Below are 20,399 nucleotides of genomic sequence, written 5' to 3'. Positions count from 1 at the left end.
TGTGGCTGGCGCCTTAGCCGCTTGAGCCACAGGTGCCGAGCCAACCCCTAGGGTTTTTAATCATTTCATTTCTTTGACTTTATCCAGCTTGAGTTAATTTTTGTAAGTATTGAGAGGTGAGGGTCCAGTTTCCGTGTTTTACATGTGCCTAACCAGTTCTCCCAGCACCATTTGTTAAATAGGCATTCTTTTCCTCAGTGTATGCTTTTGTTTTGTTTATCAAAGATCAGATGGTGATATGAGGCTAGTTTCCTTTCTAGGTTCTCTATTCTGTTTTATAGATCTAAGGCCTCTCCAGTACCATGCTGTTTTGATCACTATAGACTTGTAGAATAACCTGAAGTCTGGTAATGTGATACATCAGATTTGTTTTGATTTCATGGAATTGCTTTGGCAATTCAGGGATTTTTCTGGTTCCATGTGAATTGAAGAACTGTTTTTTTTTCAAGTTCTTCAAAGTATAATGGCAGTGTTTTGATGAGAATTGCATTAAATCTATAGATCACTTTGCGTAAAGAGATTTTAATGATAACATTGTTTCCTAGCCATGAGCAAGGAATATTCTGTTTGTTAACATCTTCTGCTATAACTTTTCTCAGAGTTTCATAGTTCTCTCTGTAGACATCATTTATATCCTTCGTTGAGTATATTCCAAGGCACTTCATTTTCCTAAAGGTTACCAAGAAGGGTATTGTGACTTTGATTTGGTTCTCAGCTTGACTGTTGTTGGCATATATGAAGGCTACTGATTTATGAACATTGATTTTATATCCCGAGACATTATAGTATTTCCTGAACACTTCCAGGAGTCTTGTGGATGGGTCTCTGGGGTTTTCTAAGTACAAGATTATATCATCATCAAAGAGCAAAAGTTTGATGTTTTCTGTTCCCATTTGGATACTCTTGATCACTTTCTTTTGCCTGATTGCATTGGCCAGGACTTTCAGAATTGTGTTGAATAGTAGTGGTTAGAGTGGACATCCTTATCTGGTTCCAATTCTAAGTGGAAATGTTTTCAGTTTTTCCCCATTCAGTATATTGGCTGTGTATTTGTTGTAGATGGCTTCTATCAGTTTAAGAAATGTCCCATCTGTGCCTCTTTTCTTGTGTTTTTATCAGAAAAGGATGCTGAACTTGGTTGAATGTTTTTTCTGTATCTATTGAAAGGATTATATAGTCTTTGGTTTTGCTTCTATTTATGTAGTGTATTAACATTTATTGATTTGTGTACATTGAATAGCCTTGCATCCCTGAGATAAAGCCCACCTGATTATGATGTATTATTTTTTTTGGTGTGTAGTTGGATTCTATTTGCTAGGATTTTATTGAGTATTTTTGCATCAATATTTGTTAATGATATTGGTCTATAATTTTCTTTTTTTGTTAGGTTCTTTCCTGGGTTTGGTATCAAGGTAGTATTTGCTTCATAGAAAAAGTTGAGGAGGGTGCCCTCCTTCACAGAGTTTTGGAAAGGTTCTGCAATATAGGTACAAGCTCTTTGAAGGTTTGATAGAATTCTGGTGTGAAACCATCTGGTCCAGGACTCTTTTTTTGTTCGAAGCTTTTTCTTTTTTTATTCCAGGTTTAATGCAAATATTTATTTTATTTTATTTATTTATTTTTATTAAATCATAGCTGTGTACATTAATGCAGTCATGGGGTACAGTATGCTGGTTTTATATACAATTTGAAATATTTTCACCAAACTGGTTGACATAGCCTTCATTGCATTTTCTTAGTTGTTGTGTTAAGACGTTTATATTCTACATTTAGAAAGATTCACATGAACCCTTGTAAGATGGACCATAAGTATGGTCCCACCCATCACCCTCCCTCCACCCATCCTCCCCCATCCTCCCCCTCCCCTCCCAACCCCTTCCTGTCCCCCTTCCCATATTCTTGTGCTATAATTAGGCTATAGCTTTTTTATTGTTCTAATTTTGGTGCTTAGTATTGGTCTGTTCAAGAGTTCTATTTCTTCCTGCTTAGGTCTAGGGAAGTAGTGTGATTCCAGATATTGGTTCATTTCCTCCATGTTTTCAAATTTCTGGGTGTATTTTTTGTTATTTTTTGTATTATTCAGTGGTGATCATTTGTATCTCTGTGGTGTCTGTTATTATTTCTCTTTTTTTGTTTTTGATTGAGGTTATTAGAGATTTTACTTCTCTGTTTCAAGGTAATCTGGTCAAAGTTTATTGATTTTATTTATCTTTTCAAAGAACCAACTTTTTGTTTCATTAATCTTCCAAATCATTTTTGTTGTTCTTGATTTCATTTAGTTTTTACCTAATTTTGGTTATTTTTTTTCTTTTGCTGGGTTTGGGATTAGATTACTCTTCCTTTTCCAGTTCTGTGAGATGATTCATTAGGCTGTTGATTTGCACTCTTTCTGTGCTTTTGGATGTGAGTATTGCAATAAAGTTCCCTCCTGGGACCACTTTTGTAGCTATTTGGCTCTGGGCTTCTTTGGATCTGGACTGCTACATAACTGTCCTCTCCTCTGTTTCTTCATCCTCAGAGTTGTTCTCAGTGGGTGGCTGAATGCTTCTATTACCTTTCCCTGTGATTTACTCTCCAACTTCAATTGCTCATAATTCACTTAGTAATTATCTTCCTCTTTATAGCTGGAATGGCCTGTTGAGAGCTGCCTCTAGATGGCCATCTTCTACCTTAACCCTGGCAATCCTCATTTTTACCTTTAAGTCCTTTGGCATGAGGAAACTGTTGCTAGATGACCGTAGTAACTAGATTGGGTTTATAGAATTATGATAAATCACCTTCTTTATATCTTTAATGGTTTGATGGGCCTAGATCTCTGCCTAGTGATATGGAATTTGTTTCTTAACTATCTTGATGTGTAAGAAGAATTTCAAAGACATTAACATCTCTCATTCTGGTCAGAATCAATGTGGGGATTATAGCTTTTAGTGAATTTATTCAAACCATATGCTTAGGATCTAAAGAAATAACCACAAGATAGGTTTGTGATTCCATGGGCTCACCATGAGGTGGACTCAGATTAAATTCCATTTATCATCCAACCCTGATAGTTTGCAGTCTAATGAGAAAAGTGATATTATAGATCCAATGGAATTAGTCAATGTCCAATTACCCATAAGTCTTAAAATTTTCATCATTACTGGACAAGATAGTAGGAAGGATGCAATATATATTTGTGATATCATTGTAGAAGCCTTTCACAGGAGTCTCAGGTTTCCTTTTATTCAGAGGGCTCTAGGCTTATAAATTTACCTAGGTCTAAAATTGGTCCCAAGGCTATCATTCTCTACTTCAATGGCTCAAGTCACTCTTCTATTTTTCCAGGCCCTTTTTATAGGGATATTTTACTTATTCAGGTTAAGTAGGGTCCTTAATAGATTTACCCATCTTTTTGGTCTTAGGGAACCCATGATCATTTAGCCACTATCAAAGATAATATGTTTATGTATGAGCTAATTGATACCTCGAAAATTTGTGCTGTACCTAGTACACAGCAGAATGTACTAAGATTTCTAGAACAGCAAAGCCAAAATTGTAGTGACAGTGCCATTATGGAAGTGCTTTCTTTCTTCTTTCGTTCAGGAGCCAAGACATGTATTCTAACTGAATATTGAATATGAGAGTCAATGAAATATTTCTAGTTTAGAGAATATACTTCATCTTAGAAGACAGCATTAAAGCCCCTTAGAATATACCCTAATTGTCACTCTAACTAAAGAACAACCATTGTTAGGTGATAGAATGCCTAATAACAATTAATACTATTACACCAGGTTACCACCACTTCTTTTATGGTGAAGTGAGTTATCTGGTTAGGAGCAGTACTATGGAAGAGATACCATGGTGCACATTAGGCATTCAGTGACAATAAATACTGGTGTAGGCATCATGAGCAGGCAAGGCAAGTTTGATTGCCTGGTATTCTGAACACACTTTCCCTTCTCTGAGATCTTTAAAGCTCCCTGGGGCTACAAACAATTCCATTGTTTAGATGGCTGTCATATTAAAGGCATACAACATACTCATTTTTGTAGGTAAGGCTTAAGTTTTCTTTTGTCCTACTGAATAAATTCTGTATATTTGTATATTATACTTTCCACTCTAACTGCAACTCTTTCTATTTTTATCTTGTCTATTTCTATGCAAATATCCTGTACTTTTCTGTATTTATGTGATTATTTTTGCTTCTCAGATTTTTCTTTTTATCTTTTTTATCTCGTGTCAAAAGCTTGTTCATTATTCAAAATCAATTGAAACACAACTTTTTTAAACATATAGGAAAAAAGCTTATTCTGTCTTTAAAGGCTCATGGTATTTTAAATCTCTTTATAACTCTACCCAGTTAACTGTGTGTATATCTCTTACTCTATAACCTTATCCATCCACTTCATTTTATAAATAAGAAAGTTGAGATTCAATTTTAAAAAATTTATTCAAGATTGCACAGATAAACACTACAGATACATCAGAATAAGAAAAGATAATTAATACTAAATAGTATCTCTATAGAAAGGAACTAAGTTATTTTTTTTTTATTATTTTATCAGTTTGAGAGGTTGGTTTTCTTTCTTTATTAATACTCTTAGGAAGGATTTTGATAAGAACGTTCATCTGTAACAATAGTGATGATTCTGTTGTATAACTTGATATTCATTTTTAATAGGAAAAACTCAAAACAGCGTCAGAAGAAAACATACTTAGTCTTAAAGAAAAAAAAGACAAGGTAAGAGAATATAATTTTTGTAGTTGTTTTAATAACTAATTCATTTTTTAACATCTTAGAAATAATTTTTATGAGTTGGAAAATAACATATATATCATGCAATTTTATTTCCTAAATTGTTTCTTGCTATTAATGTAAAGCATTAACTAAAATTTTTTCAAAATAATTGTCATTTAGAGAAGATTTCAATTTTTTTATAATTATTATTGCAGTATTATCTTAAATTAAGTAATTCTGTGTTTCTCTCTTGAAAAACTTACAATGTTAGAGGCAAAATATTTTCATAAAGATTCTAAAGCTTAATTTTTGATTATGTCTAATTTGGGATTTTGAAGGGGCTTGATAAATGACATACTGTTTTCTTCACTTAAGTTCTGAACCATCTGAGAAAGACAAAAGAGAAACAGGATCATAATTATTGATAACTAATATATATTGGCTTCTATTTGAAGGCAAGAGGACCTCTTAATCCCCAAATCCAAAGTTAAACAGGTAGAGCTTGACTAGGGCAGGTTTACCCATTTGATGACCTGCTCTAGTAAAAATTGTGTCTTAAAAGAGCAGAGGAAAATGAATGTGCTATTTATCTGGTTTTCAAGAAGGAGTAAGGATGAGTCTGTATGTGTTCAGTTTCTCCTTTTCTTCTCAATTCACCAATCACATTAAATCATTACTCCTGCCCTACGGAAGCAGAGAGTGGATAGCAACATTACCTCAGGGTGCCCCCCACATGTGGGAGGAAGCACTAGTTATGGGGAAGAAGAGTACTCAGCCTTTAACCTATTTGGTAATACAGAATTGTTGTAGAATTTGATTTAACCAATTTTTGATTAAAATGATTAAGTATTTTCTTTATACACAATGATGCAGTCTCATAAGTCCCCACAGAGATAGCTGTGATTATAAATTGAAAATGACAATCAGAATAATTTGGGAAAAGTTTAGTTGTAAAATTTAGAGAGTGCTACAATTTGTTAAATTTAGGTTCAAAGAAAGAAAAGAAGGAAATAAAATATTGAACCTGTGAATGAATATTGAGTGCTTCGGATGTTCTAGACACTTGAAAACATTATGCTTGGATTAATACAATTAGCTAGTATGGTTTGATATAGAGTTAAGGAAGTATCTAATGAAGATGAGCAAATTGGTTAATCTCTAATATTCTTTGGAAACACAGAATATGTTCATATTAAGAAAGTATATATCAGATAATCTTACAGAGATGTTTTTGATTCTTATATACTTCTCAATATTTGTATCTGTAATCAAGTAGATTAGTAAATGCCATATATTTTATCTGGGGGGGGGTCTAGGTATCTATGTTACCAAGTGAAAAAAATGATAAATGAAATGAGGATATTTAACTAGGTCTTGCTATACTTTGTTCCAACACTACTGAAATATGTATACTAGCCTTATAAATAAGGATCATTAAAGTTACCAAGTATTTCGGAGTTTGAGCACGTTGCTTAACTTCTTCATGCCTTAGTTTTTTTATCTATAAAGGAATAATAATAATAGCTTCTTCCTAAAGTTTTGAGGATTAAATGAGATGGTATTTGTAAGGCATTTAAAATAATGCTTGACACTTAGTAAATGCCATTTTAATGTTTGTTTAAAAATACAACAAAGAACATTGTGAATATTTGTTATATATGTATTACTGGAAAACTAACATTCAAAAAAGAATATAACTTGTAAGGAAGTATATATGTTTCCATCATGCATTCCAAAGAGGGATAGTTCAGTATTCTTGACCATAGAGGCAGATGGAAAATGTCAGTTAACAGTGATGGCCACAAGGTGGTGCAGTAAGATTAAATTGCCATTCTCAGGCCTAGAGGGAGGAAAGATTTGTCCACAAAAGCAGTTAAGTTTTGGAAATTACAAGAGGGTAACGCCTGATGAATTGAGGGAGCAAAAAAAATTTGCTTTCATTAAAATTGTGTCATCAACTATTATATAGAAATATGTAGAAAAAAATAAAATAAAAATTAAACTCTGTGTGAAAATTGGCTGTCAAAATTCAAATCTGTTGGAAAAAGGATTATGAAATGACACATCATCTCTTTGGCTCCAGATCATCTCATTAGCTGCTTGATTTTATAGATGGATAAATTTGGATATATTTGGAGATTTAGTCAAAAATCACCTGGCAAGATAGTAAAATATTCAGGAGAAAAGAACATATTTTGTACTTATCTCCCAGTTAATATTTTTTATAGTATGTGCAGTTACCTCTTTATATCATACCCTTTACCTTCCTAATTTAAACTCATTGCAAGTTCAGCCACTAAGTTTTTGAAGTATTGTCCCTGGATCCCTCGTTATTTGATGCTCCATTGTTTCATGTGAGTGATTGCCTTGATTGTGTTCATGGAGATGGTGGTCACCAAAGGAAATGCTAAGATAGGAAGTGATGAGCATGAGTTTCATCTAGGCTCCCACTAGAGCAACTACTTGTTTTCTTTGGTTTTTTGCAGTTTTTGGCTGGGGCCAGGTTGAACCTGCCACCTCCGGTATATGGGGCTGGCACCCTACTCCTTTGAGCTACAGGTGCCACCTATAAAGCAACTATTTATTAGCTTTTGCTAGAATGGTAGGCCAGGTGCTAAAAGAAGCTGGATACGTGTACAAAGGTAGAATGAAAGAGGACTGAGGAAATTGAGTGGAAATGATGTCCAAAGATTCAAAGTAAATTCGCAATTTATTTACTTTTAGAATTGAAGCAAATAGCTATTATATGATTTTTTTCCTGAAAATTTCTCTCGTTCTTTGTATTTTTTCATAATTTTCCCCCTATTTTTGGAAGCCAACCAAGAAAAGGATGGTGGATAGGAAAAGACTAATATTTTATTGGTAACAAAGAGGAAGTATCAGTCAGTGTATGAAAGACTGAATAAAAATGAAAATAAATTGCCCTCTTGCTTAATCTATGGAATGAACCACAGATTAAGGCTTTTTGTAGGAATAGAGAATTATTTTTTAGAGAATCCTTAACTGTTAGTCAAATAGAGAGTTGAGATATCTTTTTCCTAGCAACTCTATGAAGACAGGGAGGGGCAGATACCTCATTTTCACCTTAAAAGGGGAACATAAAGTAACAAAGAAGGTTAATGTAATTTAAAAATATATATACATACATATATATAAATATCCAAAGTTAATATAATCAGTAATGAATTGAGAGTAAGTTCTAGTTTTAGTTCAGTATTCTACTAGTTCCTGTGTTTTAAAGAAATAATCATATCAATTTTATGAGGAAACAAAAGCATTATCTATAAATCAATTACGAGATAAGTGTACTCATTACCACCATTCCTAGTAAAGTTGAAGATCCTAGCTAGTATAGTTATGATAACTTAAAAATCCCAATGGTTTGTAAAAAAAAATACAAATTTCATTACTTCTGATTTACAAAGTTACTTGCAAGTTACCAAAAACAATAGAAAAATTCAGCAATGTAGCTAACGTCAAAATAACTAGACAAAATCAATTCTATTCCTATATAAAAAAGAATTACAAAATAATATTGGAAAAAGAAAGATAGTATTATATCAGCAATTAAAATAGAAAGTACCTATCAATATAGCTTTAACAAGAACTGTGCATTTTTTTGACTACATAATCATTTACTACTTGTTTGTTACAGAATACATAAGACAAAATACAAATAGCAAATGTTATCTTCCCAATCTTATCTTCAATGATTCTGTCAATGTTTTGCCTATAGTTGATGTTCTGTAAATATTCATGGAATAAAGGAGCCTGAAATAAAAAAAGAAAGAAAGAAAGAATCAAAATGTTATTTAATGATGGTTTTCTTCACTTTTGTTATTCAATGCAGAAAATACAGACATCATTGTTGGACACACCTGAAACTAGTTATCGGAAATTTGATTCTAAAGCAACTTCTTCACAAAATTTATCTCAAAATTTCGCAACAGCTGATCATGGCAAATCCAAAGATAAAAGAGACTACCTGTGGACATATGCCAAAAGTTCTTTATCTACACCAGTACCAAAGGTTGGTGTCTAAAATTTCCAAGATAGTAATTTTTAATAAAAAGAAAAGGGTTCTGGTATCACCATTATATCTGGTATGTCTCTCTCTCTTTCTCTCTCTCTCTCTCATACAAAACTACTTTTTTGAAAATTTCAACATTTTTGTGGTATCAGCATGAAATGGTTTCTTGTTTTTTTCTATAATTGCATACAAATTAATGGCATCTTGGGCATATTCGATAACTTGCTAGTCATTTATCAACATTTTACTAAGTCCTGGAAAAGAATCTGGCCTCAATCATAGGAATTTTCTCTAAAATATGGATTATTAGTACTCCTCCTCACAGCTTTGTGTCCTAATTGAAAATTCCAGAGCAAAAGGAAGAGTCACACTCACATCTTGATACATATACACACAATATTCAATGCCTTTTGAGAATTTGTGAACCAGTAGGCCATTAAATATGAAGTGTCTGATTTTCAATCAGAAGTTTAGTTTATTATATTTCAAGTAAGAAGCAGTACAATTAATGGAAGTGTATACCTAAACTATTAACACAATTTTGCTGTCTTAATGGTAGGTTAGGGAGGCTTAAAATTTAGAATATTACTATTACCTCTTGTTCCACCTTCCAGTTACTAGTCCCTCCACAAAGGTGACCTTATTTTTGTAAAGAAATTTTTTACTTTGTAATTAACTTTTGATTTACAGAAAAGTGGCAAAGGATACAGAGAATTCCTGAATATCCCTCGTTCAGTTCCTCCATTGTTAACATTTTACGTTATTGTGGTACATTTGCCAAAACTGAGAAACTTACGTTAATATGTTACTATTAACTTAACTTTAGACCTTATTTGTATTTCATAGTTTTTCCATTAATGTTTTCTTTTTGTTCAGGGATCCAACTTAGGCCACCACATCATATTTAATTTTCATGTTTCCCTATTCTTGATCTTAATTTTTAATGATGGCTTTTCAAACTATATATTTCCCTTTAACTATTGATTGAACTGCATGCCATAAATTTTGGTATGGCATATTTTCATTTTTGTACATCTCAGAGTACTTTCTAATTTCCTTATGGTTTATTCCTTGACCTATTGGTTATGTAGAAGTGTTTTGTTGAACCCCTATAGTGAATTTTTCATTTCAATTATTATACTTTTTTATTTCGGAATTTCTGTTTAGTTCTTCTGGTAATTTTTATCTCTTTATTGATGTTCCATGTAGTAAGACATTTTTCATGCTTTCCTTTAGTTCTTTAGATATGATTTTCTTTAATTCTTTGGACATACTCTTTTTCTGTTAAGTTCAATGTCTAGGCTTCTTCAGCATCACTTTCTATGGTTTGCTTTTTGCTCATTTCTATGGGCCATACTTACTTTCTCTTTTTTAATTAAATTTTTTTTTTTTTTTTTTTTTTCTGAGACAGAGTCTCACTGTGTAGCCCTCAGTAGAGTACCATAGCATCATAGCTCTCATAGCAAGCTCAAACTCTTGGGCTTAAATAATTCTCTTGCCTCAGCCTTCCAAATAGCTGGGACTAAAGGCGCCTGCCACAGCCTTTTTGTTGTTGTTGTTTTCTTGCAGTTGTCATTGTTGTTTAGCAGGCTCAGGTCAAGTTAGAACCTGCCAGCCTCTGTGTATGTGGTCGGCACCATAACCACTGTGCTATGGGCACTGAGCTAAGGACCATACTTTCTTGTTTTATTGAATGCCTCGAATTTTATTTAAAATTGGACATTTAAAAAAACAAAATGACAACCTGGAAATCAGATTGTCCTTATCCCCATGGTTTGTTGTTGTTTCTTCTTGTAGTAGTTTTTATTGTTTGTTTAGTGAGTTTTTTGAAACTAATTCTGAAAAGTTCTCTTGTGATTGAAACTGGTTTCTACTTGATCAGCTTAGTGTTCAGCTAATGTTTGGATAGAAATGTCCTTAAATGCCTGAAATCAATAAATTTCCCAGTCTTTGCCAAAGGACTTTACATGTGTATAAAAGCATGTCTTCAACACTCAGCCAGGCAGCTGACAAATCTCCTTAGTTTTTAATTCCTCCTTGTGCAGAACCTCAAGCTAAGGCAGCAATGAGAGCTTAGGGCCTTCTCAGGTCTTTTCTGAGGCTGTACACAGCCCTGTGCATATGTGCAGGCTTCTGTATTTACAGAAATATGTCAGAACTTTTCAGAGCCCCTATGGATATCTCGTTTCCTACCTGTACTTTTTGGTTTTTTTGAGACAGTCTCACTTTGTCGTCCTCAATAGAGTGCCATAGCATCATAGCACACAGCAACCGCAAACTCTGTGGCTTAAACGATTCCCTTGCCTCAGTCTCCCAAGTAGCTGGGACTATAGGCTCCTGCCACAACGCCCAGCTATTTTTTTTTTTTTTTTTTTTTGGTAGTTGTCATTGTTGTTTCAGCAGGCCTAGGCCAGGTTTGAAACAGCCAGCCCTGGTGCATTTGGCTGCCCTAACCAGCCTCTTACCTGTACTTTTAATGTTTTTGTTTACCTCAATTGTTAGTCACTGCTTTAGGTTGCTGCAGTGTTAAAAGACATTTTTATAATTGTTTTTAACAAATGCTGTCCCCTATCTCAAAAAAAGCCTAAGGAGAAAGCTTTTTTTTTTTTTTTTTTTTTTTTAACTGAATAATTTCTTGGGTTGAATTATGATCAGTCTTGTAAGTAGGATCTTTGAGAGTTCTGCCAGACAGATCAAATAATGACAGAACTTCACTTATGTTCTTCTCTGTCTGGTGGTTGCCAGATTGTACCAGGAATGTGGATTGTTACTTTTTAAGGATAATATAGTGCTGAAGAGCAGGAGGTAGGACCTGGAAGTGCTAAGATACCACAAAATTTGCTGTTTTCACAAAGATTCAACCATAAACCTTTTTTTTTTTTACCGTAAACCTTTTTTTTTAATGGATAGACAGTCTCCAAGTTGCTGCTTTTGGTTAATTGGTTAGTTACTTGGTTAATTTTTCAGAATTCTGGAAAAAAACTGTGTGCCAAATTTTACCAGTATTTTTATAGCTTTTATGGAGGAATGCAATTTTAGAGCTTTTTACTCTGCCGTTTTTGCTCTTGTCAGTAACTTTACTTTTATTTTTTTATTAAGTCATAAACACATAAATCACATATACATTAATGCATTTATGGGGTACAATGTGCTGATTTTAAATACAATTTGGAATGATTACATCAAACTAGTTAATATAGCCTTTGCCTCATTTATTTAATTATTGTGTTAAGACATTTATACTCTATGCTTGATAGATTTGACATGTACGCTTGCAAAAGTATCTCTAGAATGGAAGAAAAAGTATCCAATGTACTCAGTACTATTATGAAACCAATTTATAATCACTCACACTTTCATATGAAAGATATATCACAACTATAACCCAGGATGAAGGAGAGAAGAGGAGGGGAATGGGAGGGGAGGAGGGAGGTTTGATGGAGGGAGGGTAAGTGGTGGGACCCACCTATAGTAACTTTACCTTTAAAAGATACTTTTTTTAATCATAAAAATTATAGGATATTATGGAATCCTAAACATTGTCTAATGTATATTATCAACAAAAAAATAAGCAAACATATTTCCTTACAAAGCAGTAAGGAGTTTTGTGAAGAGAGCAAAGCATACTTAAAATTAAAATCCCTCTTAAGATTATTTATTGCTGAAGCTGGATCATCTTTGTCTTATGTGTGTCTGTCTGTCTCTCTATTATTTGTTTAGCAAGTTGAATTTGAAAAAATCCAAATTTCTAGTATCAAAAAATTAAATTAAATTTTTATTGAAAATTTTTGCCTCATATACTTGCCAGTAATAATGGAGATTTATAATTTATAAAGACTCAAATTATCTTGAAATTATTAATTAAATCCTTTTTAACAGTATATGTTTTATTTGATGGGATAACATATTTTTTTATTTTGGAATAGGCATATACAGTGAAGACACCAACAAAAATGAAAACACAGCAAAGAGAAAACAAGAATGTACCCATTGAAGAAAGTACTAGAAAGAGAAAAATGGTCTTTGAATTTGATATTAATTCAGATAGCTCAGAAACAACTGATCTTCTGGTAAAAAAGCTTATAAATATTCAGTATTTATTATTCATTTATATTATTGCATATATTATTTGTTGATGTATGTGTATAATATGTACATAGTGCCTACCATTGCAATATTAAAATCCAATGGCATTTTCTACAATACAGAGCCCTATGCTTTTACATCATTTTAAGAGAAATTAAGATTTAAATAATTTCCGTATAAATTTAAAAAAAATATGACATTCTGAAAATAATATAGCACAGTTGGCATATGAGTTTATTTATTGTTGTCTTGCTTTATAGCAGAGTGTCACAAAAGAATTTTTTATTGTAATATTTTTCCTTTTTATTATTATTTTTTTATTTTTACATATTATCATAATATTTTTTAAAGGAAAGGTGGAGCAAATAATTTTGTTCCAGCCAAATCTGTTATTCAGGCTCCTCTCTATTTTACATATTATACATGTTCTTTTATTTTGCATCATTTATTATTTGATATTTAAATCAAAGTATTGGTTTGTATCAGTCTTGAGGAGTTAATGTATTAGGACAACATGTTTAAGAAGACTATTTCCTCTAGCACTTTGTATCACTAATTACCTCTTGTTCATACTAGTATTTTCTAAGGGCATAAAAATTGTTTATTGAGAATAAGTAAACTTTAATTCATTTAATTTAAAAGCAGGTAAAGCATATCACACTAAATGGAGTGATGCACCAATTCTTAATGACAAAATTCCAGTTAAATCCACTGTTTTATTATTATCACTTATAATTTATAAGATCCTTCAAGGTTTTCTTCTGCTTTGTAATTCTCTTGTTTTCATTTATTCTGGAATAATGAGTAGTTGAAGTCTTAAAATTCTTATTACTGAAGTTAATTTATAGAATCCCTGCTCTAGTATCCTTTTGTTTTTATAGATGATAATTAACATCTTCACAATTAAAACTGTGACCTAGGTACTACTATAAACACTTTACACAGAATCCTTTAGTTATTTCTTAACAGCAATTCCATGTTTTAGCAGTACAGTTAACCTCCACGTCCATAAGTTCTATATCTGAGGATTCAACCAAACCACTGATTTAAGATACTTGGGAAAAAAATAACAATACATAAAAAAAATACAAACAAAAATTACAGTATAACTGTTTACATAGGATTTACATTGTAGTAGGTATTGTAAGTATTTAGAGATGATTGAAAGTATACAGGAGGATAAGCATAAGTTATACGCAAATATGCCATTTTATATAAGGGACTTGAGCATACCCAGATTTGGGTATTCACAGGGAAGTGCTAGAACCAGTACCCCATGTATGCTGAATATAATTATATAGACAATGTTGTTACTTCTAGTTTACAGGGAGAAAACAGAGTCACACAAGTACCTTTTAAAATATCATATAGCTGTAAGATATGGAGCAAAAGTTTGAACACAGTCTGATTCTGTAGCCTGTGTACTAATTGTACATAATTGCCAATTTAAACTATAGTTCAGATATATAAAATAGCATGAGAATTAGTAGAAATAACATGGGTTTTGGAATTAAACCTTCTAGGGTTGTAATCCCTGCTATTTTTCTATCAGTGTGAACTTAGACCAGCTTTTTAGATCATAAGAGATTCAGAATGATTCAAAATTATTTCATTTTGTTTTTAAAAGGAGTATCAATTAACTTTGCAATACAGTAAAATGATGACATTCATAGAAATGTACACAATCTTTAAACTAGTCTAAAAAGACATTTCACAGTGAGTTTCGTTGGTTGTAATTATCACATGAATCTATTAATCATTTTTGTAATTTTCTTAGCTTATGTAGTTCAATTTTGGTGAACATTTAAATTATTATAAAAATTGAGATTTAAAAATGGATTGTTGAGTCTGACCACAGGAAGATGGAATAGAAAATGCTGGAAATCCATATTTCTACCTAGACAAAGACTATGCTGGCATAAACTGTCTGAAGTAACTGTTTTGAAACTCTAGAGTTTGATTTGAATGCTTTCCTTTTCCAGAGGAAAGCTTGGCTGGTAAATTGTAGTTAATTTTGATCAATTTTAGCCTTAAGTGTAGTAGAGATTACCAGTCCCCCAACCTATAGTCTCATGGTAGGTGGCCATGTTCATGTTCCTTGTGTGGCTTGCTGGAACCAGGGTAAACAGTAAGGATCTTATCTTTCAAATAAAGAAACTGAGAAGTATGACCTTTTCAGAGGCACAAGACAAATTAACAGAAATTATCCCAGTAGAAGCCCAGACATTGGCTTTACTAAACAAGGACTTAAAAACTCTGCCTTAAGGTAGCTCATAGAGGTAATGGAAGACATAAACAAAGGCAAAAAACTCTAAGAATAAAATGAAAAAGCTGATAGAGATAGAAATTATTAAAAGAACCACAAAAAATTCTGAGCTGAAAAGTACAGTAACAGCAGAAAAAGCCCTTTTGAGGAATTCAAAGGAAGATTTTTTTTATTTTTAATATTGTATTTTTGAGACAGAGTCTCACTTTAACACCCTGGTTAGAGTGCAGTGGCGTCACAGCTCACAGCAACCTCAGACTCTTCAGCATAAGGGATTCTTTTGCCTCAGCGTCCTAAGTAGCTGGGACTATAGGTGCCAGCCATGATGCCCGGCTATTTTTTTGTTGTTGCAGTTGTCATTGTTTAGCAGGCCTAGGCCAAGTTTGAACCCCTCAGCCCCACTGTCTGTGGCCTGTGCCCTAACCAGTGAGCTATGGGCACCAAGCCTCAAAGGGAAATTTAAATAAGTAGAAGAAAGAATTGGTGAACTTGAAGATGGAAAATTGAAATTACTAAGTCTAAAAGAGAGAAAAAAAGCATGAAGAAAAGTGGACAGAGCCTCAGAGACTTGTAGGACACCATCAAGTAGACCAGTATATGCACTATAGGAGTAACAGAAGAAACAGAGAGGGAGAAAGAGTATTTGAAGAGTAAAAATAGTATTTGAAGAAATAAATGATTGAAACTTCCTAAATTTTGATGAAAGACATGAGTGAACAAATCCACAAAACTTAGCAAACTTCAAATAGGATAATTCAGGCAGACCCACATGGAGACATTATATCAAATTGCTTAAAGAAAATCTTGAACCAGCAAAAGAGTGATAACTCATCACATACAAATTCTCTTCTCTGAGATTATTAGTTTATTTATCATCAGAAACTTTGGAGACCAGAAGGCAGTGGGTTTCTATATTCAAAGTTCTGAAAGAATAAAACTATAAACTGAGAATTCCATATTTGACAAAACTGTTCTTTGAAAATTAAGATAGAAATTAAGATATTCCCAGGTAAACAAAAGCTGATGAAGTCTCTTACCTCTATGCCTGATCAAAATGTGTGAAGGAAGTTCTTTACATTGAAAAAATATTAGTGACTGAAAGCGCTATGAATAAATAATGAGCTCTGATAAAGGTAAAATCATGAGCAATTTTTAAAAGCTAGTATTTTAATTTTGGCTTGTAATTGCACTTTTTTTTTACATGATTTTAAGGACAAATGCATAAAAGTTTTTAATCTGTATTAGTGGGAATACAATGTAAAAAGATGTAATTTGTGACATCAGTTAATGGGAAGGGAGGATAGAACTGTGTGGGAGCAGAGTTTTTAGGCTATTAAAGTTAAGTTGATACAGATTTGGATTAGATTCTTATTAGGATGTTAAATACAATCTTCATGGTAACTACAATGAAATTATCTATACGATATACATGAAAAGAAATGAGAAAGGAATCAGAATGTTGAGGTATAAAAATTTGCCTCAACACAAAAGATGTGAATGGAAGATATCAGGAACAAAAACCTAAATAAGATATATTGAAAACAAATAATCAAAATGACAGAAGTCCTTCTTTTTCAGTAATCATTTTAAATGTAAATGGATTATATTCTCCAATTAAAATATATATATTTCAAGAATAGATTTAAAAACACCTAGTGGTATGATGTCTTCAAGACACTATACATTCAAAGACACAAATTGATTAAAAATGAAAGGATGGAAAAAACTATTCCATGCAAAATAAAGAGCTAAGGTGGCTATTCTGCTATCAGACAAAATAGACTTTTAAGTCAGAAGCACAAAAGACAATAGGACATTATGTATTAATAAGAAGTTCAGTCAATACAGCAGGAAGATATGGCAGTTTTAAACATTTGTACATCTAATAACAGATCTTCAAAATACATGAAGCAAAACTTCATAGAATTGAAAGAAGAACTAGTGGACAATTTAATAAACAACTTTCATTAATGGAAAGAAACAACCAGACAGAAGCTAATTAAAGAAGTAGAGGACTTCACAATAAACCAACTAGGTCTAGTAGAAAATACAGAAAATTTTGCCCAGTAACCTCACACAAAGTGTCTTCTCTGACTAGAAGCAGATGAAGTTAGAAATCAATAAGAGAAGGAAAACTGAAATACTTAGAAATTTGTAGAAATTCAGCAGCATACTTTCAAAGAAATTACAAAATACTGAGAGATGAACAAAAAGGACAATATTGATACAATTACCAAACCTTAATGGGATACAATAAAATCAGTTCTTTTTTATAGTCCTTGCAATGAAATTTATAGTTATAAATGCCTACTTTGAGAAAGAAAGCATAGGGAGGAAATAAAGATAGAGCAGAGATAAACAAATGAGAAAACAATAGAGAAAATTAATAAAAGCAAAACTTGGTTCTATCTTTAGCTAGACTGACAGAAAAAGAGAACACATGTAACTAAAGTCAAATGAAATTGGGAACATAACTGCTGACCTTTCAAAAATAAAAAAAAAATAGAGGTACCCATAGCTCAGTGGTTAGGGTGCCAGTGACATGCTCCAAGGCTGGTGGGTTGGATCCTGGCCTGGGGCCTGTTACAAAAACAAACAAATAAAAAAGCCGAGTATTGTGGTGGGCACCTGTAGTCCCAGCTACTAGGGAGGCTGAGACTAGAGAATCCCTTAAGCCCAAGAGTTTGAGGTTGCTGTGAGCTGTGATGCCATATCACTCTACCAAGGGTGACAAAGTGATACTCTGTCTCAATAAGAAAAAAAAAATTAAATAAAATAATTAGAAGAGAACACTATGAATAATTGTATGCCAATAAATTAGATAACCTTATTTTAAGAGACTTCCAGAATTACCCTGATATCAAAGGCAGATCAAGACCTCACAAGAAAATTACAGACCAATATCCCTTATGAGTTAGATATAAAAATACTCAATAAAATGTTAGCAAATCAAATCCAATACCATATTAAAATAATTTTTGCCATGACCAGCTGGGATTTATCCTGGGAATGCTAACGTGGTTTAACATAAGGAAATCAGTGTAAAAATCTTATTTAATATAATTGAAGGGGAAAAGCCACATGATCATTTCAGTGCAAAGGCATTTGACAAAATCCAACACCCTTTCATGAAAGAAACTCTGAGAAAACTAGGAATATAGGGAAAATTTATCAACATGATAAAGTGTATTTATGGAATCCCCAAGCTAACATCATATTCAATGGTGAAAGGCTGAAGGCTTACCCTCTAAGTATGAGATTAATATGTCCACTTCCATTGCTTATATTCAACATTGTACTGGAAATTCTAGCAAGAGATATTAGATACGAAAAATATTTAAAAGGCATGCGGATGGAAAGGAAAAGGGAGAGAGAAAATTATTTTTTTTCACAGATGATGTGATCCTTTGCATAGAAAATTGCTAAGACTCTATAAGAAAGCTACTAGAGCTAGTAAATGAATTCAGTAAAATTGCACGGTACAATAGCAACAAATATTGATTTTTTCTATATACTGACAATGAATAATCCAAAAAGGAAATTAATGAAGCAATTCTATTTGCAATAGCATCTAAAATAATTACATATTTTGGAACAAATCTCACCAAGAAAGTAAAAGACCTGTACACTGGTCTTTTTCACCAAAATGTTGGTGAAAAAAATTAAAGAAGACCTAAATAAGTGGACATAATATGTTCATAGACAGGAAGAGCTTAACACTGTTAAGATATCAGTACTACCCAAAGCAATACACAGGTTCAATGCAATGTATCAAAATTTCAGTAAGATTTTTAATAGAAATAGAAAAGCCAATACTCAAATTTATATAAAGTAGCAAAGGGTCCCAAATGGCTAAAATAATCTTGAAAAACAAAGATAAAGTTGGAGGACTCAGACCTTTGAAATTTACTACAAAGATAGTAATTAAAATACTATAGTGCTGGTATAAGGACAGACATAGACCAGTGGAACAGAATAGAGCCTATCAGGGGTCCTCAAACTTTTTAAACAGGGGGCCAGTTCACTGTCCCTCAGACCATTGGAGGGCCAGACTGTGGGCCCCAGGACAAGTCGGCTGCTAAGCAGGATAGGCAGCGGTGGCAAAAACACCTGGTGGGCCAGATAAATGTCCTAGGTAGGTTGCATGTGGCCCGTTGCATAGTTTGAGGACACCTGCAACCCTCATGTATGTAGTTAATTGATTTTCGATGAGTGTCAGTGGGGGAAAGGGCAGTTTTTTCAACAAATAGTGCTAGGAAAACTGGATGACACATGTATGAAGTTGGATCCTTACTTAGGGTATATGTATTGTTATAGAGCAGCAGTTCTCAACCTGTGGGTTGTGACCCGTTTGTAACAATGAAAATACATCACGGCATTAGGAAGGTTGAGAACCACTGCTGTAGAGAAATACCTGAGGTGGTTTTATAAACAAAAGAGTTTTATTTGCCTCATGGTTCTTCAGACATAGAAAAAACATGGCACCAGCAGCTGGTTCAAGTGAAGGCCTCAGACTACTTCTACTCATGGCAGAAGGCCAAGGTATGCCAGCATATCACATGTGAGAGAGGGAGGAAGAGAACAGGGGCGGGAGGTGCCAGGTTTTTAATTTAAGAATAAGCTCTCTCAGGAACTAATAGAATGAGAACTAATAGAGTAGAGTGCCCTGACTCTACTATGAGGAGGGCACCAAGTTGTTAATGAATGTGGGGACCTACTCCCCATGTTCATTACAATCAGATTTCAACATGATAAATGATGGGGGAGTAACAAATATCCAAAATACGTTACTCATGCCATGTAAAAAATTGACTCAAATTGGGATAAGGACCTAAACTTAAGAGCTAAAACTATAAAACTCTAGAAGAAAACATTAGAGAAATTTTTATGACGTTGACTTTGGCAGTGTCATGTATGACAACAAAAACACAGATAAGAAAAGAAAAAAGTAGATAAATTGGACTTCAAAATTAAGAACTGTAGTGCTTCATAGGACACTATCAAGAAAGTTAAAAGCCAGGCTACAAAGTGGGAGAAAATATTTGCAAAACATATATCTGAGAAGGGATTAGATGTCCAGGTTATATGATGAACTCTTTCAACTCAACAACAACAAAACAACCCAATTAAATAACAGAGGACTTAAATAGACATTTCTCCATATATAATTTATAAATGGCCCGAAAAGACATGAAAAGAATGCTACAAAGAGCCACAAGGATAGATAAGGTTTTGTTGTTTTAAATTAGATAACTTATTTCCAACGTCCACAATGGCAAAAGGATTAAAAATGTCTA

The 20,399-nt window shown here is 33.0% G+C and overlaps 1 protein-coding gene across 2 annotated transcripts in view; it reads left to right on the top strand.

Annotated features, from left to right (window-relative positions):
* SYCP1 (synaptonemal complex protein 1) overlaps positions 1-20,399 on the top strand; it is a 123,553-nt gene that overhangs the window by 96,840 nt on the left and 6,314 nt on the right. For both annotated transcript variants that reach the window (XM_012807621.1, XM_003793831.2), the window contains 3 exons: positions 4,664-4,723; positions 8,571-8,750; positions 12,677-12,820. In XM_012807621.1, the coding sequence (XP_012663075.1) occupies positions 4,664-4,723; positions 8,571-8,750; positions 12,677-12,820 (384 nt within the window). The remainder of the gene's footprint in view (positions 1-4,663; positions 4,724-8,570; positions 8,751-12,676; positions 12,821-20,399) is intronic.

This window comes from Otolemur garnettii, unplaced genomic scaffold (assembly GCF_000181295.1).
Source record: "Otolemur garnettii isolate 467f Iridium unplaced genomic scaffold, OtoGar3 scaffold00073, whole genome shotgun sequence".
Lineage (NCBI taxonomy): Eukaryota > Metazoa > Chordata > Mammalia > Primates > Galagidae > Otolemur > Otolemur garnettii.
This window is presented reverse-complemented; position numbering and strand designations above follow the sequence as displayed.